The 23,738-nt window shown below is 38.0% G+C and overlaps 1 protein-coding gene across 3 annotated transcripts; it reads left to right on the top strand.

The window, feature by feature from the left end:
• The first annotated feature begins 136 nt into the window (after positions 1-136).
• On the top strand, positions 137-23,738 carry PSMC6 (proteasome 26S subunit, ATPase 6). Of its 3 annotated transcripts, XM_036436546.2 has the most exons (14): positions 137-296; positions 1,275-1,354; positions 1,448-1,487; positions 1,738-1,790; positions 4,715-4,782; positions 5,007-5,121; positions 9,867-9,954; positions 12,246-12,307; positions 12,396-12,519; positions 13,276-13,337; positions 14,827-14,947; positions 15,355-15,435; positions 19,065-19,136; positions 23,251-23,738. In XM_036436546.2, exons 1-14 carry the CDS (start codon positions 170-172, stop codon positions 23,367-23,369), a joined length of 1,212 nt encoding a protein of 403 aa, XP_036292439.1. In that variant the 5' UTR covers positions 137-169; the 3' UTR covers positions 23,370-23,738. The 3 variants fall into 3 exon arrangements, with proteins under 3 accessions (XP_036292439.1, XP_036292445.1, XP_036292455.1); XM_036436552.2 differs by lacking the exon at positions 15,355-15,435; XM_036436562.2 differs by lacking the exons at positions 12,396-12,519; positions 13,276-13,337.

The raw sequence follows: 23,738 nt of genomic DNA, 5'->3' as shown, positions 1-23,738 counted from the left end.
GGGGCGGTGCGGTCGGAGGCCTCTTTCAGTGCACGCCTAAGTCCTAGAAAGGAGCGACGGGGCAGAGAGGCGGAGCCAACAGAAAGGGGGCGTGGCTTAGCACGGAACCCCGCCCTCCCAGGGAGGCTGTCCCCCCGCTCGCCCCGCCCCCACCCCCGCCCGGGCGGCCATGGCCCTTCCCGGCATCCCCTATGAGCGGCGGCTTCTCATCATGGCGGACCCTAGAGATAAGGCGCTGCAGGACTACCGCAAGAAGCTGCTGGAGCACAAGGAGATCGACGGCCGCCTCAAGGAGTGTGAGTGCGCCTCTCTCTCCGCGCGGCCTCGCCCGGCCTGCTCCGGCCCCGGCGCGGCGGAGGCCTTTGGCGGGGCCCGGCCCCCGGCCCAGGCGACGGGCAGGCCGCAGTCCCGGGACAAGGCGCTTTGTCATCGCGCCCCGAGGTCGGGGAGCAGAGCCTCCCCCGCGGGCGTGGAGGGGGCCCGGCCCGGCCCAGGGGACAGGAGGAGCATCTCCAGCTCTGGGATGGAGTGCAGGAGGACCCGAGGGGCCAGGGGAAGGGGGCCACCCGGGGATGCTGCCCAGGTGGGGTGCAGGGTGGGCAGTGTGGGCGAGGGCCGAGAAGGAGAGATGGGGGTCAGGTTCTTGCTGCTCCAGCAAGAGGTGGCCCTCGGGGAGCTGATCTCCTTGTTAGTGGAGTGGAAAGCCGGGCGAGGAGTCTGAGAGGGAGGGCGTCCTCCCGTCATAGTAACCCTCCTCGTCTTTGCGATTTGTACTCCGCCGGGCACACAAGTTTCCCTTAAAGGACACTTGGTAGTTTTTTTATTAGTGCACCTTCATGGAATTAATTACATGAAGCTCATAACCATATTCTTCTGCGAGCACCAGACCTGTTGCCCTTCTTTAAGGCAAGAAAGCCAGAGAGCAATCATAATAATCCGTGCGAGTAGGTGAAGAGGTGAGGAAGGGTCTACCTTGTTACCGTTGGGATTTGTAGTGGCCAATCCGGAAGTGTCACAGTATCAACCTCTGCAAGAGTGTAGCCTAAAATGTGCTTAAACAACTTAAGTATTGCCGATCCAAAAAACAATGATGCTTTCTCCATAACATGTCATTTTTAAACGTGTCACCAATAAGCAGCGTTATTTCTTTTGTACTTCGATATATTGGATATAAAATATGTGTAACATGAGATTGACAAACTTAAGTGAGACTTAGCAACTTGAACCACTGAGATTATTGTTTAATTAAAAATGTTCAAATTATATTATTTCAGTAAGGGAACAATTAAAAGAACTTACCAAGCAGTATGAAAAGTCTGAAAATGATCTGAAGGCCCTACAAAGTGTTGGGCAGGTAGGTAATGGCGTTTTTTGGGTTGTCAGGGGTGATGATTGCTTTGTTTTTAAGCTACAGGCAAAAGATAATGCTTTCTTTTTTCTTTCTCAGATTGTGGGTGAAGTACTTAAGCAGTTAACTGAAGAAAAATGTAAGTGGATTACACTGTTACTTAGTAAGTTACTTACAATGCCTCACCACCAACTTTTGAAATGCTTATAAATGCTTAATAGTCACAATAGTGAAGGTAGATGCTATTCTTGCATAGACTTAATTTTTTTTTCTCTAACTATGTATTGTCGTCTTAGAGGACAAAAATAAGACTCAGCCTGCTGTCAATGTGGGTATATTTCATGTTACTTGCTATTTTTAAATGTTTTCTTTCATTTCCTTTTCTCTAGTCATTGTTAAAGCTACAAATGGACCAAGATATGTTGTGGGTTGTCGTCGACAGGTAACATTTTAAATTTATATATGCTTTATAATTGGCCAAAGTGCATTTATAAAAGTTATTTAATTCTTGAGGTAAGCAGGTCAGGTATTATGCCCATAACTCCCAAAAGTGATTTGTTAAGATATAACTGTTAGCAAAGCCTATAAACTAAAACCATGGGCTTTGACTCCTGGTATTGTCTACTTTCCACTGTACTTAGTTGCCTCAGTCAGCTCTACACACTTAGAAATCAAAGACTTTTTTTTTAAATATATTTTATTGATTTTTTTTTTACAGTGAGTTAGGGAGAGGGATAGAGAGCTAGAAACGTCGATGAGAGAGAAACATCGACCAGCTGCCTCTTGCACAACCCCCACAGGGGGTATGCCCGCAACCAAGGTACATGCCCTTGACCGGAATCGAACCTGGGACCTTTCAGTCCGCAGACTGACGCTCTACCACTGAGCCAAACCGGTTTCGGCAGAAATCAAAGACTTTTATTTTTATTTTTAAAATATATTTTTATTGATTTTAGAGAGGAAGGGAGAGAGATAGAGAGATAGACACATCTATGAGAAGGAAACAGCCATCGGCTGCCTCCTGCTCACCCCCGACTGGGGTTCAAGCCTGCAACCTGGGCATGTGCCCTGACCAGAAATCAAACGGTGACCTCATGGTTCATGGGTTGATGCTCAACCACTTAGTCGCACTGGCCAGGCAGAAAACAGAGACTTTTAGAATTAGATATAGCTCAGGTAGTTTTATTTTAATATATTTTTTGAAAGGGATTTAAGAGGATTAGATCCTGTCAATTCCTGTTTTATATTTAAATATTAATGTTATTTATAGATTGTACTACAGCTTAAATTTATTTTGTGTGAGTTCATTTAGATTAGAATAGGCAAATTGAAATAATTCCACATTTTATTTTGCGGTTATCAAAAATGCCAACAAATGGTTTTGAATAATAATAGCCTCTGAATCCAATTTATGTATTTCCCTATTCCAGTGGTCGGCAAACTGTGACTCGTGAGCCACATGCGGCTCTTTGGCCCCTTGAGTGTGGCTCTTCCACAAATGACCATGGCCTGGGCAAGTCTATTTTGAAGAAATGGCATTAGAAGAAGTTTAAGTTTAAAAATGTAGCTCTCAAAAAGAAATTTCAATCGTCGTACTTTTGATATTTGGCTCTGTTGACTAATGAGTTTTCCGACCACTGGCCTATTCTCTACGAAATATCCTTAGAGCATACTAGTACTTGTAAGTTCTTTGGAAGGAGCCTTCTCTGAGAATTTGTTATATCGGGTTTTTATAAACATTGATATAACATGGCTGTAGAATGGAATTTAACCCAGGGACTAACTCTAATCTGAGAATTTTGCATAGCATATAAATGGAATGACATTTTCCAAATAAAATATATTAGATGCCTAGTCTAACAGAGGATTATGTTCCTTTCAGGGCCCTCTGGACGCCAAAAGTTGGCATTTCTGCTCTAGCCAGTATGGCTCGGTTGAATGCCAGGCCATGGGCCAAGAAGTCACCAGTTTGATTCCCAGTCAGGGCACATCCCTGGGTTGTGGGCTGTATCCCCAGTAGGGGTGTACAGGAGGCAGCCGATTGATGTTTCTTCCTTTCCCTTCCTCTCGCTAAAAAAATCAGTAAAAACATAAACTAAGAAAAAAGTTGGCATTTCAAAGATATTTCATGGTTGTATGAGGGCAAGAGAGTACTTGAAAACAGGAAAATATTAGAAAAGCCAGAGTATATATTTCTTGTAGATGTTAATGTTGAAATAGCTTCACATTGATCTCATTTTAGCTGTTTTTCAGGTATCTCACTTGCAATTTCTTTTTTCAGTTTAATCTATTATATTAAGCCTAGTATTTTGCCTGCTTCTACTTAATTGTAATTGATACTAAATCCTAACCTTAGAACTCTTTGCAAAATTCTGTGGTAAGTAGTCAGTAATTTGTATGATTCTGAAGTTGTATTTGCAAGCAGTTTTTTAATCTATGAAAAAGTAACGTTAGCCTGGCCAGTGAGCGTTGACCTATTAACTAGGAGATTACCATTCAATTCCCAGTCAAGGTACACTGAGTTGTGGGCTCCATTCTCAGTGTGGGGTGTGCAGGAAACAGCCGATCAGTGATTCTCTCTCATCATTGATGTTTCTATCTTTCCCTCTCCTTTCCTCTATGAAACCAATAAAAACACTTTTTTTAAAAAGTAACTTTATTTATGAAAAGTAACTGAATGTGAGGTCGAACCTATTGGATAGATACTACACAATTCTACCCAAATAATTTACTCTGCCCAAATATACCAATAGTTTAGTATAGTTCATTCTAGTATAATACAGTTAGCATAGTGTCTGGCATAGAACAAAGCCATGAAATAATGGTGGCTATTTTGTTTTTAACAGTTTACTAAAAATCTCTAAAGGGGGAACAATGCATTTCCCCCTTATCTCCTATGATCAAGTAACACATGCTTCCCCAAAGGTATAGTTTTTAAAATAAATCCAATGGGCACACCACTTGCCTTCTCCCAAAGAGTTCACTTAACAGATTTCTGTATAAATGCCTTGGTAGCAATTGTTGAAGTCACTGTACTAGAGTGCCTGAGTGCGCATGAGTAGAACTGAGTGCGCATGAGTAGAACTACTATTAATGGGCCTTTGAAAGTAAAATACTAAAGGCCATTCCTTCTTTAAAAACAAGGTCATTTACATCTCAAACTTTGTGTATTAGTGATTTCACATATTATGCTGAGATTGCACAAAAGGGGCAGACGGAAATAACTGAATTATAATGTTTATAGCCTTCTGATGGCACGGTGCTAATGACCTAATATTACAGTTCTGCAGGGTAAAAAATGATTATTTGGCTTCTAGATATTCTCCTCTTTTTAAGTGTTTGACTCCTTTTGTTTCACAAAATTAGCTTGACAAAAGTAAGCTGAAGCCAGGAACAAGAGTTGCTTTGGATATGACTACACTAACCATCATGAGGTAAGTTTCCGATTCTATTTATTTTCACAGAGAGAAAATTTTATCCAAAATATGTTTTTAGAGATCACTGAATATTTTGCCACTTCTTCCCTTTTACTAATTCCTAATTAGTTTAAATATTTTAAAATACAATCACCAACATGTGCTTGCATCATTTATATTCTATCTGTAGGTTGAGAAAAAAAATTCATTTTAAAAAGAAAATGCATTCCTTGTCATTACAGGTATTTGCCAAGAGAGGTGGATCCATTGGTTTACAACATGTCTCATGAAGACCCTGGGAATGTGTCCTATTCTGAGATTGGAGGGCTATCAGAACAGATTCGGGAATTAAGAGAGGTTGGTAGTGTATGCTTTGGTTCCTGAATTTAATAATAAATAGTATTGGTTTTGAGATTCCTGAAGGGAGAAAAAGGATGAAAATTTACTTTGATCAAATAGTGGTTACTGAATATTATACATTTAATATTCTTGTTGAGAAGAACAGTACTGAATTTCTAGCTGTGAAAATTATGTTTGTTAATGTGAAGATAATTTGGAGTTAGAAAAATCCTGTTCTTTTTGACTAAGAATCTGTCTATCTTTAATAAAAATAATCTATCTTTTTATTTCATTAAAAATAACAATATATTTTATATATATGTGTGTGTGTGTGTATACACACACACACACACACACACACACACATACAGCTAATATTCAAAGTATCCCTCGGGAGTTCGATTGCTTGCTATGGTGCTCTCTGACCACGTGGTTGGGATGCATGGAATGAAGGAAGGTCCCAGCCGGCAGCCAGCCCTGATTGGTCCTGGTTGCCAGCCAGACCTAGGGACCCTACGCGTTAATGAATTTCGTGCACCAGACCTCTAGTAATTGATATAATTCAATGCTCATGCCTTCTGTGATTTTGATTATCATAGTAGGTTATTTGGGTCAGAGCACATCTAAATAATGTGTACTATAGTTTTTCCCATACCCTTATTATTGTTAGCTTCCCACCTTATAGTAGAGTAAGTTACCTGTGCCCTAAATATTTTCTTTTAGTAAAGCTGTTTACTGCTGTTTAAGAAAAATACTGGCTTTAAGGTAGCTTAAACCTTTAAGCTCTTAGTTGAAGAATCTAATCAATATTGCCTTGCTTCATAGCATAGGAGGCTTCTTAACAATTATCTTTAAAGCAAATTGATTCTTCTATTTATTTCAACCTAATTTAGTATGGAAGTATTTAAGAATGAATGAAGATACCACAATTTTCTGTGTATAAGACACTTCCATGTGTAAGATGCCCCCATGTATAAGGTGCCCCCCCAGTTTTCCAAACTAAAATTAAGAAATCAATATCTTAAACATAAAACAGAATGCATTTTTATTTAATAATTACTACAGGTAATGTTTACATACAGTACTATATTATGCAGCATATCACTTTATTCAGCCTCTCTTGCATCACTGCTCTCTTCTTCATCACTGTTAGTTTCAAACATACCAATTTCTTTTACTTCGACTGTATCACTGCTGTCTTCTGAGTCACTGTCTATATATGTGAGACCATTCTCATAAACTGGTGGCATTTTCTGAGCTTTGTTCCTGTTCTCATGGCCAACCCTTCTCTCCTCATGAAATTGAAGCACCATTTTGCCTTTCCTGTAAGATCAACAACATTCATTTCACTTGCAAACATTCTTGCCTGACATTGAATAAGCTTGGTGGACACACATAAGCCACTCTGGCGCTGTTCCATAGTCCAAGTCTTAAACCTCTGCTCCAAGTTTGCCCATTTTGCTGGTTTTCCTCGTAAGGCCTTCTTTTTTGGCCTCTTATAGAATTGTTCTTCCTGTTTTCTCCACTGTCTGATGATACACTCAGTGGGAGAAGGTCCAAATGGTCTCTCTGTAGCTCTATTTCCATGCTCTTTTGCATAGCTGACTACATTCAGTTTGAATTTTGCAGAGTAAGACAATCACTTCCGGTATTTATCTTTTTATTTTTTGACATCTTTATGGACTCAGAATGCTCAGGTCCCTGTTGCATCTGCACACTCTCCACCTCTACCTCCAATTATAGTATCAGCCGATGTCACTAACAATAAGGCTCGTGATTGAAGGAAGCCTGTTTGACGGTATGAGTGGTTCCCTCCTCAGCTGACCTCCGTGTATAAGATGCCCCTCGATTTTCAGTCTAACGATTTTGGAAAAAAATAGCGTCTTATACACAAAAATACGGTACTTGGAATGATGTACATCATCTGATTTAAACCCTAAACCAGTAGTTTTCAGAGGTTAATATATTAAATTTTCTAGAACTCTTATTAAAATGCAGATTGCTAGGCCCCCAGTTTGGTTCTGATATAGTAGGTTGGGAGTGGGACAAGAAATTAGCATTTAAACAAGCGTTCCAGATAATTAGGTAACCAAATTGTGTTTTGACCATAGTTGAGGAAGCATTGGCCTGAGTGTAAATTAGAGCCTGTTTTTCTCACTTTGTAGTTAATGAAAGGTCAACAGGAAAAAAATGCTTCATAGAGCAAAGAAATCTTATCTTTTATAGTGATTTGCTGCAGCAGGCAGAGGAGCAGATAGAATCCCTCTCTATTTCTCACACACCCCAACCATATGCATATGCAATACCCTTTTCCATCTACATACACCTCAGAATACTGATTTCTCACACTGTTAGCTTGTCTTAATCGTACCTTATAGACACAACTATTCAATAGATGTTTATCTCTCAAGTTACTGATTCTGTAGAGAGATTAAATTGGGCAGGCAAATGCTCAGTTTTTCCATTCTCCACTTTTTTTTTTCTTTGAATCAGTCTTAGTAGGATCTTGGAAGCAAAATACTTGGTTCTTTTAAAGTTGCTATGACAAAAATGCCAAAATATGAAAGTTTTATATTCTTTTTTACTTAATGGCAGTTATAATTTACCAAATTCCCCATTTTGGAATTATTTTGTACTAGAGGCCCAGTGCAAGAAATTCATGTACAGGTAGGGTCCCTGGCCGCTGGAACCTCCCTTCCCCTCAGCAGCCTGCTGCCCCTGCCCCCTGGTCAAACTCCCCATCAAACTCCCGGTTGAGAGGACAATTTGCATATTAGGCTTTTAATAGGTCTAGTAATAATTAGTGTCGTTTTCTAATACTTTTTTAAATCGAATTTATTTAAACAATACAACAAAATTTAATCAACAATATAGTTGCCGTTGTTTTCTACTACTTGTGCCCAATGCTCAGGAAGCATTTTAATCCCTCTGTTGTAAAATTCTTGTGATTTTGATGCCAAAAATTCGGTCAATGCATTTTTGAGGCATTCTTCATTATTAAATTTTTTTCCAAGAAGAAAGTTTTGCAAAGAACGAAACAAATGGTAATCGGAAGGGGCAATATCAGGAGAATATGCAGGTTGAGGGAGAACTTCCCATTCCAACTGGCGCAGTTTTTCAGCAGTGATTCTTGCAGTATGCGGTCGTGCGTTATCGTGGTGAAGAATTACGCCCTTCCGTTTAATCAGCGCGGGTTCTTTTTCTCTTAAAGCTTGGGCTAACCTTTCCAATTGGGCACTATACACTGCACTTGTAATGGTTTGGTTAGATGGTAAAAGTTCATAATGAAGAATTCCTTTAAAATTCCACCAAACACACAACATCACTCTTTTCGCATGCAAGTCAGGTTTTGGCGTGGGCTGCGGAGCCTCATTTTTGTCCAACCATTGAGGCCGCCTTTTCAAATTAACATACAGCACCCATTCTTCATCTCCGGTAACAATTTGCTCTAAAAACGGCAAACGGTTTTGACGAGAGAGGAGCGAACTGCAAATTGTGACTCTTTGATTACGGTTGTTGTCGGTCAACTCATGAGGAACCCATTTTCCAAACTTTTGGACTTTGCCAAGTGCACGCAATTGATTGGAAATTGTTTTCTGTGAACAATTTAAAGTTGTCGCAACCTCTTGTTGGGTAATTTGAGGATTTTGCACCAAAAGAGCTTGAAGAGCTTCTTGATCAAAATTGGACACATGGCCTCGACCATTCTTGTCATCTAACGAAAAATTTCCCTCGCGAAATTTCTCAAACCAACACTGGCATTTTCTGGTGCTAACTGCATCTTGACCAAGAGCACTACAGATGTTTTTTGCAGCCTCACTTGCTTTTCTTCCTAATTGGAACTCGTAAAGCATGCAGTGCCGAATATGCTCTTCATCCGCCATCTTCTTAGCCCTAGTTTTGCAACAAAAACCAAACCAAACACAAACTTTTTCAAGGAAAACTTGTTAATGGCACTTCACACGTTCTGTAGATACCACGTGTTTGAAGGTTATGTCAATACAAGTCAGCGCCGAGCAAGATTTTAAACGAATGTTTAAAAACGACATTAATTATTACTATACCCGATATTATATAGGATTGTATTCCCAAATACAAAACAGTATATGTTTTTTATTTTGATGCTTAACTGATTGTTTCTATAGTGGATTTTTTTTCATTGAGGCATAATTTACATTAAATAAAATGCAGAGATTTAGCCCTATCTGGTTTGGCTCAGTGAATAGAAAGAACATCAACCTGCAGACCAAAGGGTCCTGGGTTTGATTCCAGTTAAGGGCATGTAATTTGGTTGCAGGCTCCTCCCAGGCCTGGTCCCTGGTCAGGACGAATGCAGGAGGTAACCAATTGATGTGTTTCTCGCACATCGATATTTCTCTTTGTCTTTCCCTTTCTCTTCTACTCCCTCTAAAAATCAATGGAAAAATATCCTTGGATGAGTATTAAAAAAATCATAGATTTAAAGTGAACAGTTCAAATGTGTCTGGACAGATTATATACCTATATAACCATCACTCTAGTCAAGTGTGTGGTTTGTTAAAATAACCACACACTTTTTAATTAATGAATTTAAAAATATTTAACATTTTTTAGATGTAAGAGCTATCTAAGAAAAAACTCTAATATAAATAGTTTTACATAACATGGGATTCTAGTTTTATTATGAATTATGATACCTAACTACACTGATATTTTACTTAAACTCTTTGAAAGTACATCAAAATCTTTACCAATGTTTAAGAAACATGCAACTTCTTTTCTAGGTGATAGAATTACCTCTTACAAACCCAGAATTATTCCAGCGTGTAGGAATAATACCTCCAAAAGGCTGTTTGCTATATGGACCACCAGGTTGGTATGAATTATGTCCACTCCACTAATGAATGAATCAAGGAATAAATAAGTTGGCCACATGGTATTGGAGGCACTAACCCCCCGCGCGCCCCTCTCCCCCCCACACACAGTCAGAAACCTGCATATAACTTATGACTCCCCCCAAATCCCTTGGTATCCTCAGGCATTGGTTTTAGGTCCCACAGGGACATCAAAATGTGCAGGTGCTCAGGTCCCTACATAGAATGGCATAGATCAGCGCATATAGTTGGCCCTCCACCTGTGCAGATTCCCAACTGCAACTGAAAAACAGTACTGGTACTTATTGAAAAAGCACCACACATTAGTAGACCTGTGTGGTTCTTAACATGCCCTAGAATTCTAGTATATTGTCCTTTATGGTTCACAGACCTCTGGGTGTCCCTGAGACACTTGTAGGAAATCTGCAAGGTGAAAACTTAGTTTCATAATGCCAAGATCTTAGTTGCCTTTTTCAGTGTCGGTGTCTGTGCTGATGGTGTAATTGCAAGAGGTAAAACTGCTCTTGTAGCATGATTCAGTCAAGTCAGTGGCACAAAATGGTGCTGGTAGTCACTCTGCTTTTGACTGTTCACACTCGCAGTATTAAAATGCCAGTTTCACTTTAAAATGTCCGTGGTGAAGTAGTAAAAATTACTGTTATTAGATCTTGATACTTGAATGATATCTTTATTCTGTGTGATGAAATGGGAAATACATATAAAGTACTTCTGCATATTGAATAGGATAGTTAATCTCTTGTGCAATTATTTGAGTTGCTAGCTGAATTAGCTGAAAGGATAATTTTTAGATGGTCTGTAGTTATTGGTTATTCAGGCTGATTATTGGTTATCTGGCACATGCTTTTCAAAAGTAAATGAAGTTTGCTGGTCATAAGGAAAATAACTGACACCATTTGTAGCCAGTGATAAAACTTAACCTTTCAAGGAAAAATTCGAGTTTTAAAACCATATATATATATATATATATATATATATATATATATATATATATATTTGGCATTATGAGCTTAACAACTTTTTACTACATACTTAAAAGGATGAAATTGGTGATGATATTAACAAATGTGATCTTTTTAGTATTGTATAATGAAAAATATCAACATTTTGGAGATTTTCATAGCTCACTGAATGAATGGTTTCTAAATAATCAATACTTGATGTACAATACATGGGTTAAAGATCCATTTTGTGTGCAGAATAGACCAATGTGTTTTAATGTAACAAGTTCTTATTGTAATCTGTAAATAGGGTTTAATATAGTGTTTTGTTTTTTTTAATCCTCACTCACGGATATTTGTTCCATTGATATATATACATTTTTTTAGAGAGTGGAAATGAAACAGAGAGACTGAGAGAAACATCAATGTGAGAGGGCACAGTGACTGGTTGCCTCCCACATGCATCCCAACCCCAACTGGCCTGGGGATCAAGCTTGCAACTGAGGTACGTTCCTTGACCAGAATTGAATCTACAACCTGTCAGGCTGCTGGCTGCAGGCCAATACTCTAACCACTGAGTTACCAGCCAGGGGCTGACATTTCTAAAGTTATTCGGTGTGCTTAAAATAAAATTAGAGGAGATATTTTGAATAAAATTAAAGGTTTTAATATTGAAAGTAGAAATATTATGGAATTTTCACTGGAAATTCTGTTTAGGATTTAGCTTCCATTTTGCAGCATTTACTATTTAAAGGATTATGTTCTTTTTTTTTTCTTTTTCTTTTTTAAATTTTCTTACAAGAGGAAGGGAGAAGGATAGAGAGTTAGAAATATCGATGAGAGCCGGGACCGGTTTGGCTCAATGGATAGAGCGTCGGCTTGGGGACTGAAGGGTCCCGGGTTCGATTCCTGTCAAGGGCATGTACCTTGGTTGCGGGCATATCCCCAGTAGGGGGTGTGCAAGAGGCAGCTGGTCAATGACTCTCTCATCGATGTTTCTAACTCTCTCTCTCTCTCCCTTCCTCTCTGTATAAAGTTAATAAAATATATATTAAAAAAAAAAGAAAAAGAAATATCGATGAGAAAGCAACATGGGGACTGAAGGGTCCCGGGTTCGATCAGGTGCCTCCTGCACACCCCCCACTGGGGATGTGCCCGAAACCAAGGTACATGACCTTGACCGGAATCGAACCTGGGACCTTTGAGTCCGCAGGCCGAGGCTCTCTCCACTGAGCCAAACTGGTTTTGGCAAAGGGTTACGTTCTTAATAAAGGCTTTTGAAAGTTTGTTTTACTTTCCATCTAATTAAAACTTCTTTTGCCATTCCTAGGTACAGGAAAAACACTGTTGGCACGAGCTGTTGCTAGCCAGCTAGACTGCAATTTCTTAAAGGTAAAGGAAAGACCCTTTTTTGTAGATGTTGAAATTAAATTTTCTTTGAATTAACTTATGTTTACCTTAATGTTTTTTCTTTAACCAGGTTGTGTCTAGTTCTATTGTAGACAAGTACATTGGTGAAAGTGCTCGTCTGATCAGAGAAATGTTTAATTATGCCAGAGACCATCAGCCATGCATCATTTTTATGGATGAAATAGATGCTATTGGTAAGAGTAACTTGTTTTTTTCTTTTTATCCTCGTCCGAAGAAGGGAGAGGAAGGGAGATATCTATGTTAACACCAATCGTTGCCTCCTGTTTCCTCCTGGACTGGAAATCGAACCTGTCATCTTTCGGTGTCCAGGACGATGCTCCAACTGCCTGAGCCACCAAATCAATGCAAAAATTACATCTTTAAAAGTTTATTTTAAACTTTTCTTGAAAGTGTTAGGAAATTTTTTTTTAATCTAAAAGAACTTTATTCTCTCGCCTTTCATTGAAACTTCTATGAAGTAACTAAATGAATTGAATGTTATCTTTTTAAAATTCTTAAAATTTAGCCAATTTTAATGCATAACCTTTGACATTGAAAAATAAGAAATGTGCCGAAACCGGTTTGGCTCAATGGATAGAGCGTCGGCTTGGGGACTGAAAGGTCCCGGGTTCGATTCCGGTCAAGGGCATGTACCTTGGTTGCAGGCATATCCCAAGTAGGGGGTGTGCAAGAGGCAGCTGATCGATGACTCTCTCTCATCGATGTTTCTAACTCTCTATCTCTCCCTTCCTCTCTGTACAAAATCAATAAAATATATTTTAAAAAAATAAATAAATAAGAAATGTTATACTAAAATCATTGACTTTGTCAGTATAATTCTTACCACTTAATTTTCACCTCAATGGTTTTAACCATAGTCATATTCTGTCTTAAATGATGTTTATAAAAGAAAAGAGTAATGCATATGAAATTCCATGTCATTTTTTTAGGTGGTCGTCGGTTTTCCGAGGGGACTTCAGCTGATAGAGAGATTCAGAGAACTTTAATGGAGGTAATATTTGGTAAAGGGATTTTATAAAGAAGTAAATGTTTATTGAATAAAGAAGTGAACATTGAATAATTGAAGGTCAAATATGTACAATTTAAATGAAGAATATACTTAAGTATGAAATTTGAAAATACTGCCAGGAGTAAACACATTTCTCCACATATATTTATAGTAAGAAAATAACTACAGGAAAATAAGAAAGGTATCTACAAAATGCTTATTTGATGTATAGATGTACTGTTCTGTGCCATTTAGATAATTTAAATTGTATATTGTACTAGTTTTGTGAATGTGATCTTACATTAGTTTATTAAGACATTTTATATCAATGGACTTAGTGAAACTGGTGGCAATAAATGAGTTACGATTATGTATGAGGCTGCTCTAAAAATCACTAATATTTTCCTCATTATATTGCTGAGAATGAGAGGAAATTTTATTAATTGAAGAAGATGGATAGTAGGATATTAGAAGGCATCATAAAGCCTTTCTCCACTCAAAAATCTGAAAGTGATAGCACAATCCTAAATACATTTCTCACTTCTACAAATAGAAGCTAGATAGCATAGGAACTCATTTGCTCACAAGATAAACTATTTTAAAATTATAGAGTCTCTTAGAAACCTTAAATTGAGGTATTTTAAAACAACACTGATACTAGTTTTTATTTTTATCTATTTATTTTTTTAATTGATTTTTTACAGAGAGGAAGAGAGAGGGAAAGAAAGCTAGAAACATCGATGAGAGAGAAATATCAACCAGCTGCCTCCTGCACACCCACCAACGGGATGTGCCCGCAACCAAGGTACATGCCCTTGACCAGAATTGAACCTGGGACCTTTCAGTCCGCAGACCGACACTCTATCCACTGAGCCAAACTGTTCCGGCAACTCTGATACTAGTTTTATTCATTAAATTTCTATGTTAGCTAACGTATTTTGTGAAAGAAATAGACATCTGGGCTAGCTGTATTTTAAAAAGTTTGTTGACTGCAGTTAGGTTTTCAACATTTATTCAGGAAAACTTTAGGAATCAAAGAAAAAATGTGTAGTGTCTCATATTTCTATCTATAGTAGAGTTATTTGAAAAGATATTTAATGAATTTCAGATTTGTAGAATAATCATTATATCCAGTTGTCCTAATGTAAATTTTGTCAGACACACCATAAGCACTTTATATGTTAGATTTTATGAATTAGTTTTTATTTTTAAAAGTAACTACGGTAAGTGAATCAGATCCACATAATTTTTTTATAATTAGTAAAACTATAAATATTATAGCTATAGTGAAATAATCCTGAAACTTTGAGGATAGAAAATATATTTTGTAATATAAGAGAGAAAAAATTAGGTTCATAAAATGATGATTTCTAAGGTAATCTGTAGGCAATACATGGTATTAGGCATATAAAAGTTGTGCCTGTATATTTTTTAATGATTGCAATGTTTTGTAAAATCTGTCTGTAATTTTTATTTATAAATATATTCTTAGTTACTGAATCAAATGGATGGATTTGATACTCTACATAGAGTTAAAATGATCATGGCTACAAACAGACCAGATACACTGGATCCTGCTTTGCTTCGTCCAGGAAGATTAGATAGAAAAATACGTGAGTTAAGGCTCTTTACTTGCTGTCCATTTCCCTTTGTTTATGTTCAGTTCTCTTTCTTCCTTTTTTTTATATATATGTTTTTATTGATTTCAGAGAGGAAGGAAGAGGGAGAGAGATATAGAAACATCAATCAGTGATAAGAGAGAATCATTGATTGGCTGCCTCCTGCACAACCCTACTGGGAATGAAGCCTGCAGCCCAGGCATGTGCTGTTGGCTGGAATCTAACCTGGAACCTTTCAGTCCGCAAACCAACGCTCTATCCACTGAGCCAAACATATCCACTGAGCCAAACCGACTAGAGCAGTTCTCTTTCTATTATTCTTCCTCACGCCCTACTTTATTTAAAAACAAAAACAAGCAAAACTGACTGCAAAAGAATTTCTTAAAATTTCTTATTTTCAGATATTGACTTACCAAATGAACAAGCAAGACTAGATATATTGAAAATCCATGCAGGTCCCATTACAAAGCATGGTGAAATAGGTAAGAAAATATACTTACATTTGGTAAATGAAGCAAAATGCTATGGTATATCATTGGTAGCCTTTTGAATCTAGTTTTAAATTTAGCAAACATAGTGGTCTTTTTGGCTAATATTTATTGACCGTTAACTGTATGTCAGTAATTGTTTTATGTGCTGGGGATATAGCTGTGAATAAAACTGACAAATTTGTGCCTTTGTAGAACTTATATTTTTGTCAGGAACGACAAAGTGGATAAAATATATAGTATATTAGATGATGATAAGTTCTATGGAGAAAAAAAATACAGCAAAAAGGGAGACTAATGCCAGGAGCAGGAGTGTGTGTGTGTGTGTGTGTGTGTGTGTGTGTGTGTGTGTTTAAATGGAAGTGGGGATGGGGAAGGCCTTAACAAAAGGTTGATTTTTAAGCAATGACCTGCAAAGGTGAAGGAGCTGGATAGGAATATTTGGGGGGAAATCACGCAGAGGAAGTAGCAAGTAAGAAGACTTTAAAGCAGACATATGTCTGGAACATTCTAGGGGCAGCAAAGAGGCCAAAGTATCTGTAGCAGAATAAATGGGACTTTAATAGTAAGTGAAATAATACAAGTAATAAGGTCCATATTGTGTAGAGCCTTATTGATGCAATCCTGTAGGAACTTTGAATTTTATTTGTGAAGATATGGATGCCATTGGAGGATTGTAAGGGAATGATTTTATTTTGTTATTTTTTAACTTTTTATTGTAGAAAATTAGAAATACACCAAAGAAGAGATAAGAGTATAATGAACTTCTAATCCTAGGTACTCACTCATCCCCCAGCCTCAATAATTATTAACCCTTTACAGATTAACTGTCTTATCTGTAACCTCTTTGGATGTATTTTTACCTTACCTTCTTTGGATATATTTTTAAAATAGAGGTGACAGAATTTGGTAATGAACTGGTTGGTGGAGTATGAACTAAAGGGAAGAACCAGGGAAGACCTAGGTTTTTTACTCATATAACTGAAATATTGAAGTTAACATCAATAAAAATAGGGAAGACAGGAAAAATTAGGTTTTAAGGGGAGTATGAGTTTAATTCTGGGTATATTAAATTTGAGATGCCTATTCGATATCCAAATAAAGATATTGATTAGTAATTTTATATGCATCAATATAGAAGTTCTTTGGGGGTGGTCTGTGCTGGAGATACAAATGAGAATAATAGCATAAAAATGATTGTTAAATCTTGAGATGAGATCAGATTTCTGAGGAAGTGAATGTGGATAGAGAAGAGCTTCAAAAACTGAGCTAATTCTGACATTAGAAAGTTGAGATGCAGAACCATTAAAGGAGATGACAAAGGTGTCCCAGAGGCAGGAATAGAACCAGAAGCTGGTGGTGTCCCGAAGATGAATGAATGGTTAAAAGGAGGGATTAATTCCCTGTCAAATGCTGACAGTGGGTTAGATAAGAAGAGTTCTGAGAATGGACCTTTGGATTTTTGGAGATCATTGGTGACCTTATCAAAAGCAGTTTTGTTGGGATAGTGGGAATTGGGAATGAAAGCCTACTTCAGATGGGGTTTCAGAGATATTGGGAGGAGTGACATTGAGTGTAGACATTTCTTTCAAGGAGATCTATAGGAAAGGGGAGAAGAGAAGTAGAGCTATGTCAGAAACGGAGATGAGGATTTGGGGGCGTTTTCTTTTAAGATACGAGAATTTAATTTTTGTGCTGATGGGATCTGGGAAAACGAGAAATAGTGCAGTTTCCTTGAAGAGGAGTTGGCACTGTCTAAGAATATAGACTTCATTTATAAGAATAGGAGGAAAGGCAGAATATTATAGATGCTGAGATGACAGGTTCTCAAATATGGCAGGAACTTGGTAGAATTTTTGTTCTGAATGCTTTTATTTTCTAAATGAAATAGGAAGTTCAGAGTGAAGATTGGAAAGGAGTTAGAGATTTGAGAACAGAGGACAAGTTATAAAATAGATTTCTAAAGATTTGAGAGACTAGACTAGGGTAGAGGCCAGCAAACCATGGCTTATAGGCCAAATCCTTTCTGCCTTCTGTTTTTGTAGAATAACAAAATTAATTTGTAAATTTATAACACAACCATTTATCTGTATTTTGTCTATGATTGCTTTTCCACCATAAAAGAAGAAATTAGTAGTTGTTTTTTCTTTCTTTAATCCTCACCCAAGGATATGCTTTTGATTTTTAGAGAGAGAGAGAGAGAGAGAGAGAAATATCAATGTGTGAGAGAAACGTTGATGGGTTGCCTCTGACAGGATCAATCCTGCAACCCAGTTATATGCCCTGACTGGGAATCGAATCCATAACCTTTTGGAGTATGGATGATCTCCATCCAACTGAACCACCCAGCCAGGGCAGAAATGAGTAGTTTTGACAGAGACCATATGGCCTGCAAAGCCTAAAAAATATTTATTATCTGGCTCATTACAGAAGTATGCTGACCCCTGGACTATGGAAATCTAGTAATTATACTAAAAGCCCTTTAGAAATTAATGGTCCAGAATAATTACAAATAATTGATTACTGCCTCTTAATTTTTTCATTGCTCATATGAAAGAATTTCAAGCTGTAAAGATGAACTGAACTAAAAATATCAATTTATAGGTTTCTTCCGATACTGAGCTCTTGCTAGGAAATGACTATTTTCAGGAAGTTTATAATTTGGACCTGATTGAACTAATTAGTGAATTATCTATATGATTGATTTATTTTTATTGATTTCAAAGAGGAAGGGTGAGGGAGAGAGGGATAGAAACTTCAATGATGAGAGAGAACCATTGATGGCTGCCTGCACCTGCATGCCCCACACTCGGGATTGAGCTCACAGCCTGGGCATATGCCCCAGCTGGGAATCGAACCGTGACTTCCTGGTTCATTGGTGGAGGTTCATCCACGTTGGCTGGGATATCTGTATGATTTCTAATAGAGACTGACATACTCTAGATTGCCTGATAAAGGGTGTCCCATCAGAGTTACTCACATTGTAGCAGTCTATGCCGACTCTTATTTCTTTCCCTATTCCATTGCAAGTCCATTACTGCTGTCAGTTCTTCATTTTAAGTCTGTCATGTGAATAGAAAAGTCACTTAATAGTCCCTTTGTTATCATAGATCTGATACCACGTGGAGCCTATACAAAAGTCAGAAAAGCTACCTGTGCTTAATTTAGCATTTGAAAACTCCATATGATAAAACTATATCTGATGTCTATTTTTGGTATACTTATATTTCGCTTATGATATTAAATTCCATTGTTGCTACAGTTGATTTTGGTGTCTTGGTTTACTCAAATTGTATATTTGGTAAAAGTTTTAATGAGTTATATCTTGACAGATAATCTGAAGTTCACATGTGTATAACTTTCACTGCATAAAAACAGATTAAGATGTTTACTGAGGATGTTTCTTGGTTTTAAAGTTTCAGAAGTATATTTATTTCTTCTTGGTGTTGGTTTACTTAACAGAATTTAGTTTTTGGTTGTTAGTATTGTATAATGTTAACAGAGATAATGCCTAGCTGATCATATTCAAAGTAGGCTCTTCAGTTTAAATTTTCCATTTACGAGCATAAATCAAAAACAGATCTTTTTTAAAAAATTAATTTCCAGTGCTTTTTTCTAACCAGATTATGAAGCAATTGTGAAGCTTTCAGATGGTTTTAATGGAGCAGACCTGAGAAATGTTTGTACTGAAGCAGGTATGCTTTTAAAGTATATATTTTGCTATTGATTTGATTTAATTCGCTTCAAATGTGTTGAGTTTGTCTACAAGCAGAGCCTGGGCTTTGTAAGGAGTTGGGTGCTTGTTTTTTTTGTTTGTTTGTTTTTTTTAGTGGGGAGGAATGATTCCAAGAAGCAGGAGGGGGAACAGGGCATGTGAGATGGGAAAAGGGAATGCTATTATAAGAGTGCAACATTGAGGTAGCTGCTCTAGGCAAGGAGGTGGGGGGGAGACTAATTTTGATGAAATCCAGAGAAACATACCAGAATGCCATTTAGCATTACCCAGCTGAAATATTTGGGAGATGGGCATTTATTTACCAGCCCTCACCCCCGTTGGATTAGATTTGCCTTGGGAATGTTAATTCTTTTCCACTTCTGGATGCCTAGGGTAGAGTGTGGAAAGACATGCATGTGATAGAATACTGGTCCTCTGAAGTGAGTCTGAGGCTATACAAATCTGTGCACCCACACCCGTGGCTGAAATGAGACTAGGTCAGCACCAGAGGAATCTGCTCCAATGTTTTCTCATGCTAGTCTGTTAGCTTTGAAAGATTGATTTATGAGTTTTGTGTTCATAAAACTTGTGTAAATGTAATTATTTTAAATATAATTTTCTCTATGGTTGTGTGATCTTGTTTTTATTTCTGGTACCAAGTGGCTTTAAAACCCCATATAAGTGTCAGTTGGTCTTTGTCCTACACACACACACACACACACACACACACACACACACACACACAAAAAGATTTCTGTGATAAGTGTTACAATATGTGATTTCCTCTTTTTCCATATCACCTTTGGCCTTATTTTAACATTTCTTATAAATTCACACAGTATTTAAAGGCATGGCTTTTTCATAAGAGTATCTTTGTGGGTATACTCGACTCTGTATCTGAATCAGAGATCTTCAGATCTAGAAACTCAGTATGAATCAGAATAAATCATGCTCACAGAGACTTAATAATGAACAAACATAATATTTAAGAGGTAAACTATCATGTGGTTTGAACTACTTGAAGTAATTTATGACATTCTCTTTCCAAAATCTCCACTGACCAAATTATCAAAAGATTGTTTTAATTAAAATGGAATCCAAACAAAAGTCTCATCCCCCATTGCATTAGATTTGTCCTTGGGAATGTCATAATTTTAAAGTCTGATGTCATCAAATCATGATGATCTCCATTTTTTCAACATATATAACAGGATGATTTTTAGCTATTTCCAGCAATGCTTTTAGCTTTTTAACGGTGGAACATTCATATCTGGAGACATATTGAAATTCTTTGGAGTATTTTTGTTAACATATCTTCCTGTAGGTTAAAATATACTATATTCAATATCTCAGATTCACTCATTTATTATACTAAACAATGATTTGGATTCACAAGGTTTGGAAAAATAACTTGCTTAATTTAGTTTTAGCCTTCTAGACAAGTTTTAAAACTTCAGTATTAAAAAAAATAAGTTATTTCTGCTCACCTGATTTCTGAAGACAACATAGAGTAGCTATTTTCATGACTCCTTGTAATTAGAAATCTTGAAAGGGAAGATGATAGGAATTAACCCTTGAAATCTTCTATTCAAACCCACTCATTTTACATGAGTAAAAATTCAATATAAGCAGATCCTCAATGAAAATATTAGTAGGATTCACTTAATTAGTAAACTAAGGATACCTAATTGGCTTTAGCTTATGAAATTAGGATCCTCTCAAAACCTGGGATCCATGACACAACTACATAATGTTAAAAAGAAAAACACAAACAAAAAACTTTTACCCCTTTGTCAGTTATTATTTGACAAGTAACTTGTCGAAAACTTAAAGGAAAAAATTGAATTATGATACTTGAATAGGGAAGTCACAATATCAATTTGTATATAATTAGGGTAATTTTAATACATGAATAATGGCATTGAGTTTTGTTAAAGCGTACTGTTCACTTTCTAAAAATTCCTATTCTCTAACCTTTTGATTATAACAAGTCAGGGCTATATGAATTACTGGAGGTATTTTGTACTTTCCCAAACCATACATGGGTTACTTCCTTCTAAGGAATTGCTACTTGTAGAATTAAGAAACTGATGTTTAAAATGTGTATGTTTTGTTTATAGTTGGATTTTGTGGAAATCCCTTTCACATCCTGCGTGGTTCAGGGTTTCTGTTCGGGTTCTAGGGAAGGCTGCACACAATGAAAGAGACTAGAAAAGTACTAATTTGGGAATATTGGGGGCCAGGCAGGAGCCTACCTCTGGTGGGAGGACTACCGCCTAACTTTGGCCTTGCCATCCCTTTTATTTAGGTTTGGGATATACCCATTGCCCTTAGACAGGTAATTCCAGTAACAGGCAGATTATCTTCCATGACTATTTGGTGGGGAAGTTGCCTCGTTGACTTTGACCTTTCAGAGCTTAAAAGTTGACCAGCCTTCCAGGTTCCCTGTCCACATCTCTCTATTACTCTCTATTAGTGGGACAATGATCTGTTTCCGGCAGGATTTTGTTTTGATTTTTTTCTTTTACTTTTTTTAATATATTTTATTTATTTATTTATTAACAGAGAGGAAGGGAGAGGGATAGAGAGCTAAAAACATCAATGAGAGAGAAACATTGGTCAGCTGCCTCTTGCACACTCCCTACTACAGGGATGTGCCTGCAACCAAGGTACATGCCCTTGACCGGAATCGAACCTGGGACCCTTGAGTCCACAGGCTCTATCCACTGAGCCAAACTGGTGAGGGCTGTTTTGATTTTTTTCAAGATGCCATTGGATACAGGGGTTGTGTGATTTGGTTTTTAAATATTCAGATAATTATCTTGCTTTCTAACTTTTGATTTGGAAAATAATGTTCACAAGAGCTGGAAATTCATTGAACAGTGATAGTGATTTTTAACAAATCAGAACTGCTTATTCAGAAGTAGTAAATCAAGGCTCCTTCAGTTTTACTCCATAGAATTACATTATTTAGTTTTCTTATAATAAATTAGAGGCCCAGTGCATGAAATTCATGCATGCATAAGGTCCCTAGGCCTGGCTAGTGATCAGAGCTGATCTGCAGAGTGACCGGTGTGGCAATCATGGGGCCCCTGCTAGCACCCGCCTTGGCCAGTCTGGAGCTGCCTGCTCGCCAGCCTCACCACTGCCACTGGTCACCTTCCTCTGGGGGGCGGTCAGGGGAGGAGGCCCCCCACTGTCACCTGCCATGGCTGGCCTGGGGCCTGTGGGCTGGAGGGAGCTCCTGCGTCGAGGGTCTGCCCCCTGGTGGTCAGTGCATGTCATAGCGACCAGTCATTCCTCCAGTTGTTCTGCTGTTTGGTCAATTGCCCATTAGGCTTTTATTATATAGGCATAGAGGCCCAGTGCATGAAATTTGTGCATAGGGAGGGGAGGTAGTGTCCCTCAGCCCAGCTTGCACCCTTTCCAATCTAGGGCTCCTTGAGGGATGTTGGACATCCCTCTCACAATCCAGGACTGCTGGCTCCCAACTGCTCACCTGCCTGTCAGCCTGATCACCCCTAACCACTCCCCTGCCAGCCCGATCAACGCCTAACTGCTCCTCTGCTGACCTGATTGCCCCTAACTGCCCTCCCTTGCCACCTGGTCTCCCCTAACTTTTCTCCCTTGCTGGCCTGGTCACCCCCAACTGACTTTCCCTGCAGGCCTGTTCCTCCCAACTATCCTCTCCTGCTGGCTGGTCCCTCCCAACTGCCAACCCTGCTGGCCTGGTCATCCCTAACTGTCCTCCCTTGCCAGCCTGGTCCCTCAACTGCCCTCCCCTGCAGGTCCAGTCACTCCCAACTGTCCTTCCTTACAGGCCTGGGTCCCTCTCAATTGTCATCCCCTGTAGGCCTGTGTCCCCTCATCCCCCCCAACTGTCCTTCCCTGATTGCCCCCAACTACTCTCACTTGCAGGCCTGGTCCCTCCCAATTGCTCTCCCCTGCTGGCCATCTTGTGGTGGCCATCTTGTGTCCACATGGGGGCGGCCATCTTGTGTGTTGGAATGATGGTCAGTTTGCATATTACTTTTTTATTAAATAGGATAATTCACATATTTTATAAAGCAGTCATGTTATTTTATTTTCCACAGGTATGTTTGCAATTCGTGCTGATCATGATTTTGTAGTACAGGAAGACTTCATGAAAGCAGTCAGAAAAGTGGCTGATTCTAAGAAGCTAGAGTCAAAATTAGACTACAAACCTGTGTAATTTATTGTGAGGATTTTGATGGCTGCATGACAGACATTGGCTTAATGTAAAAATAAAGTTAAGAAAAATAATGTATGTATTGGCAATGATCTCATTCAAAGTCATGAATAAAAATATATGTGAGTAACAAAAATTAGTAACTCAGTATTTGTACTTTTAAGATTGGTACAGAAGAAATTTGTATGTTTGTTAATGTTGCATTTATTGCAGCAGAAGTTATAAGTGTTATAACTTTTCATATTTGTTGTGTGAGCATTTTGTAAAACATTGAAAATGGTTTGAGATAGTAGTACATTTCTATGACTTATTTTATATCATTTATTTTCTTCATCCTAAAAAGTTGAATAAAATCTGTTTGATTCAGTTCTA

This window comes from Pipistrellus kuhlii, unplaced genomic scaffold (genome assembly GCF_014108245.1).
Source record: "Pipistrellus kuhlii isolate mPipKuh1 unplaced genomic scaffold, mPipKuh1.p scaffold_m20_p_1, whole genome shotgun sequence".
NCBI lineage: Eukaryota > Metazoa > Chordata > Mammalia > Chiroptera > Vespertilionidae > Pipistrellus > Pipistrellus kuhlii.
This window is presented reverse-complemented; position numbering and strand designations above follow the sequence as displayed.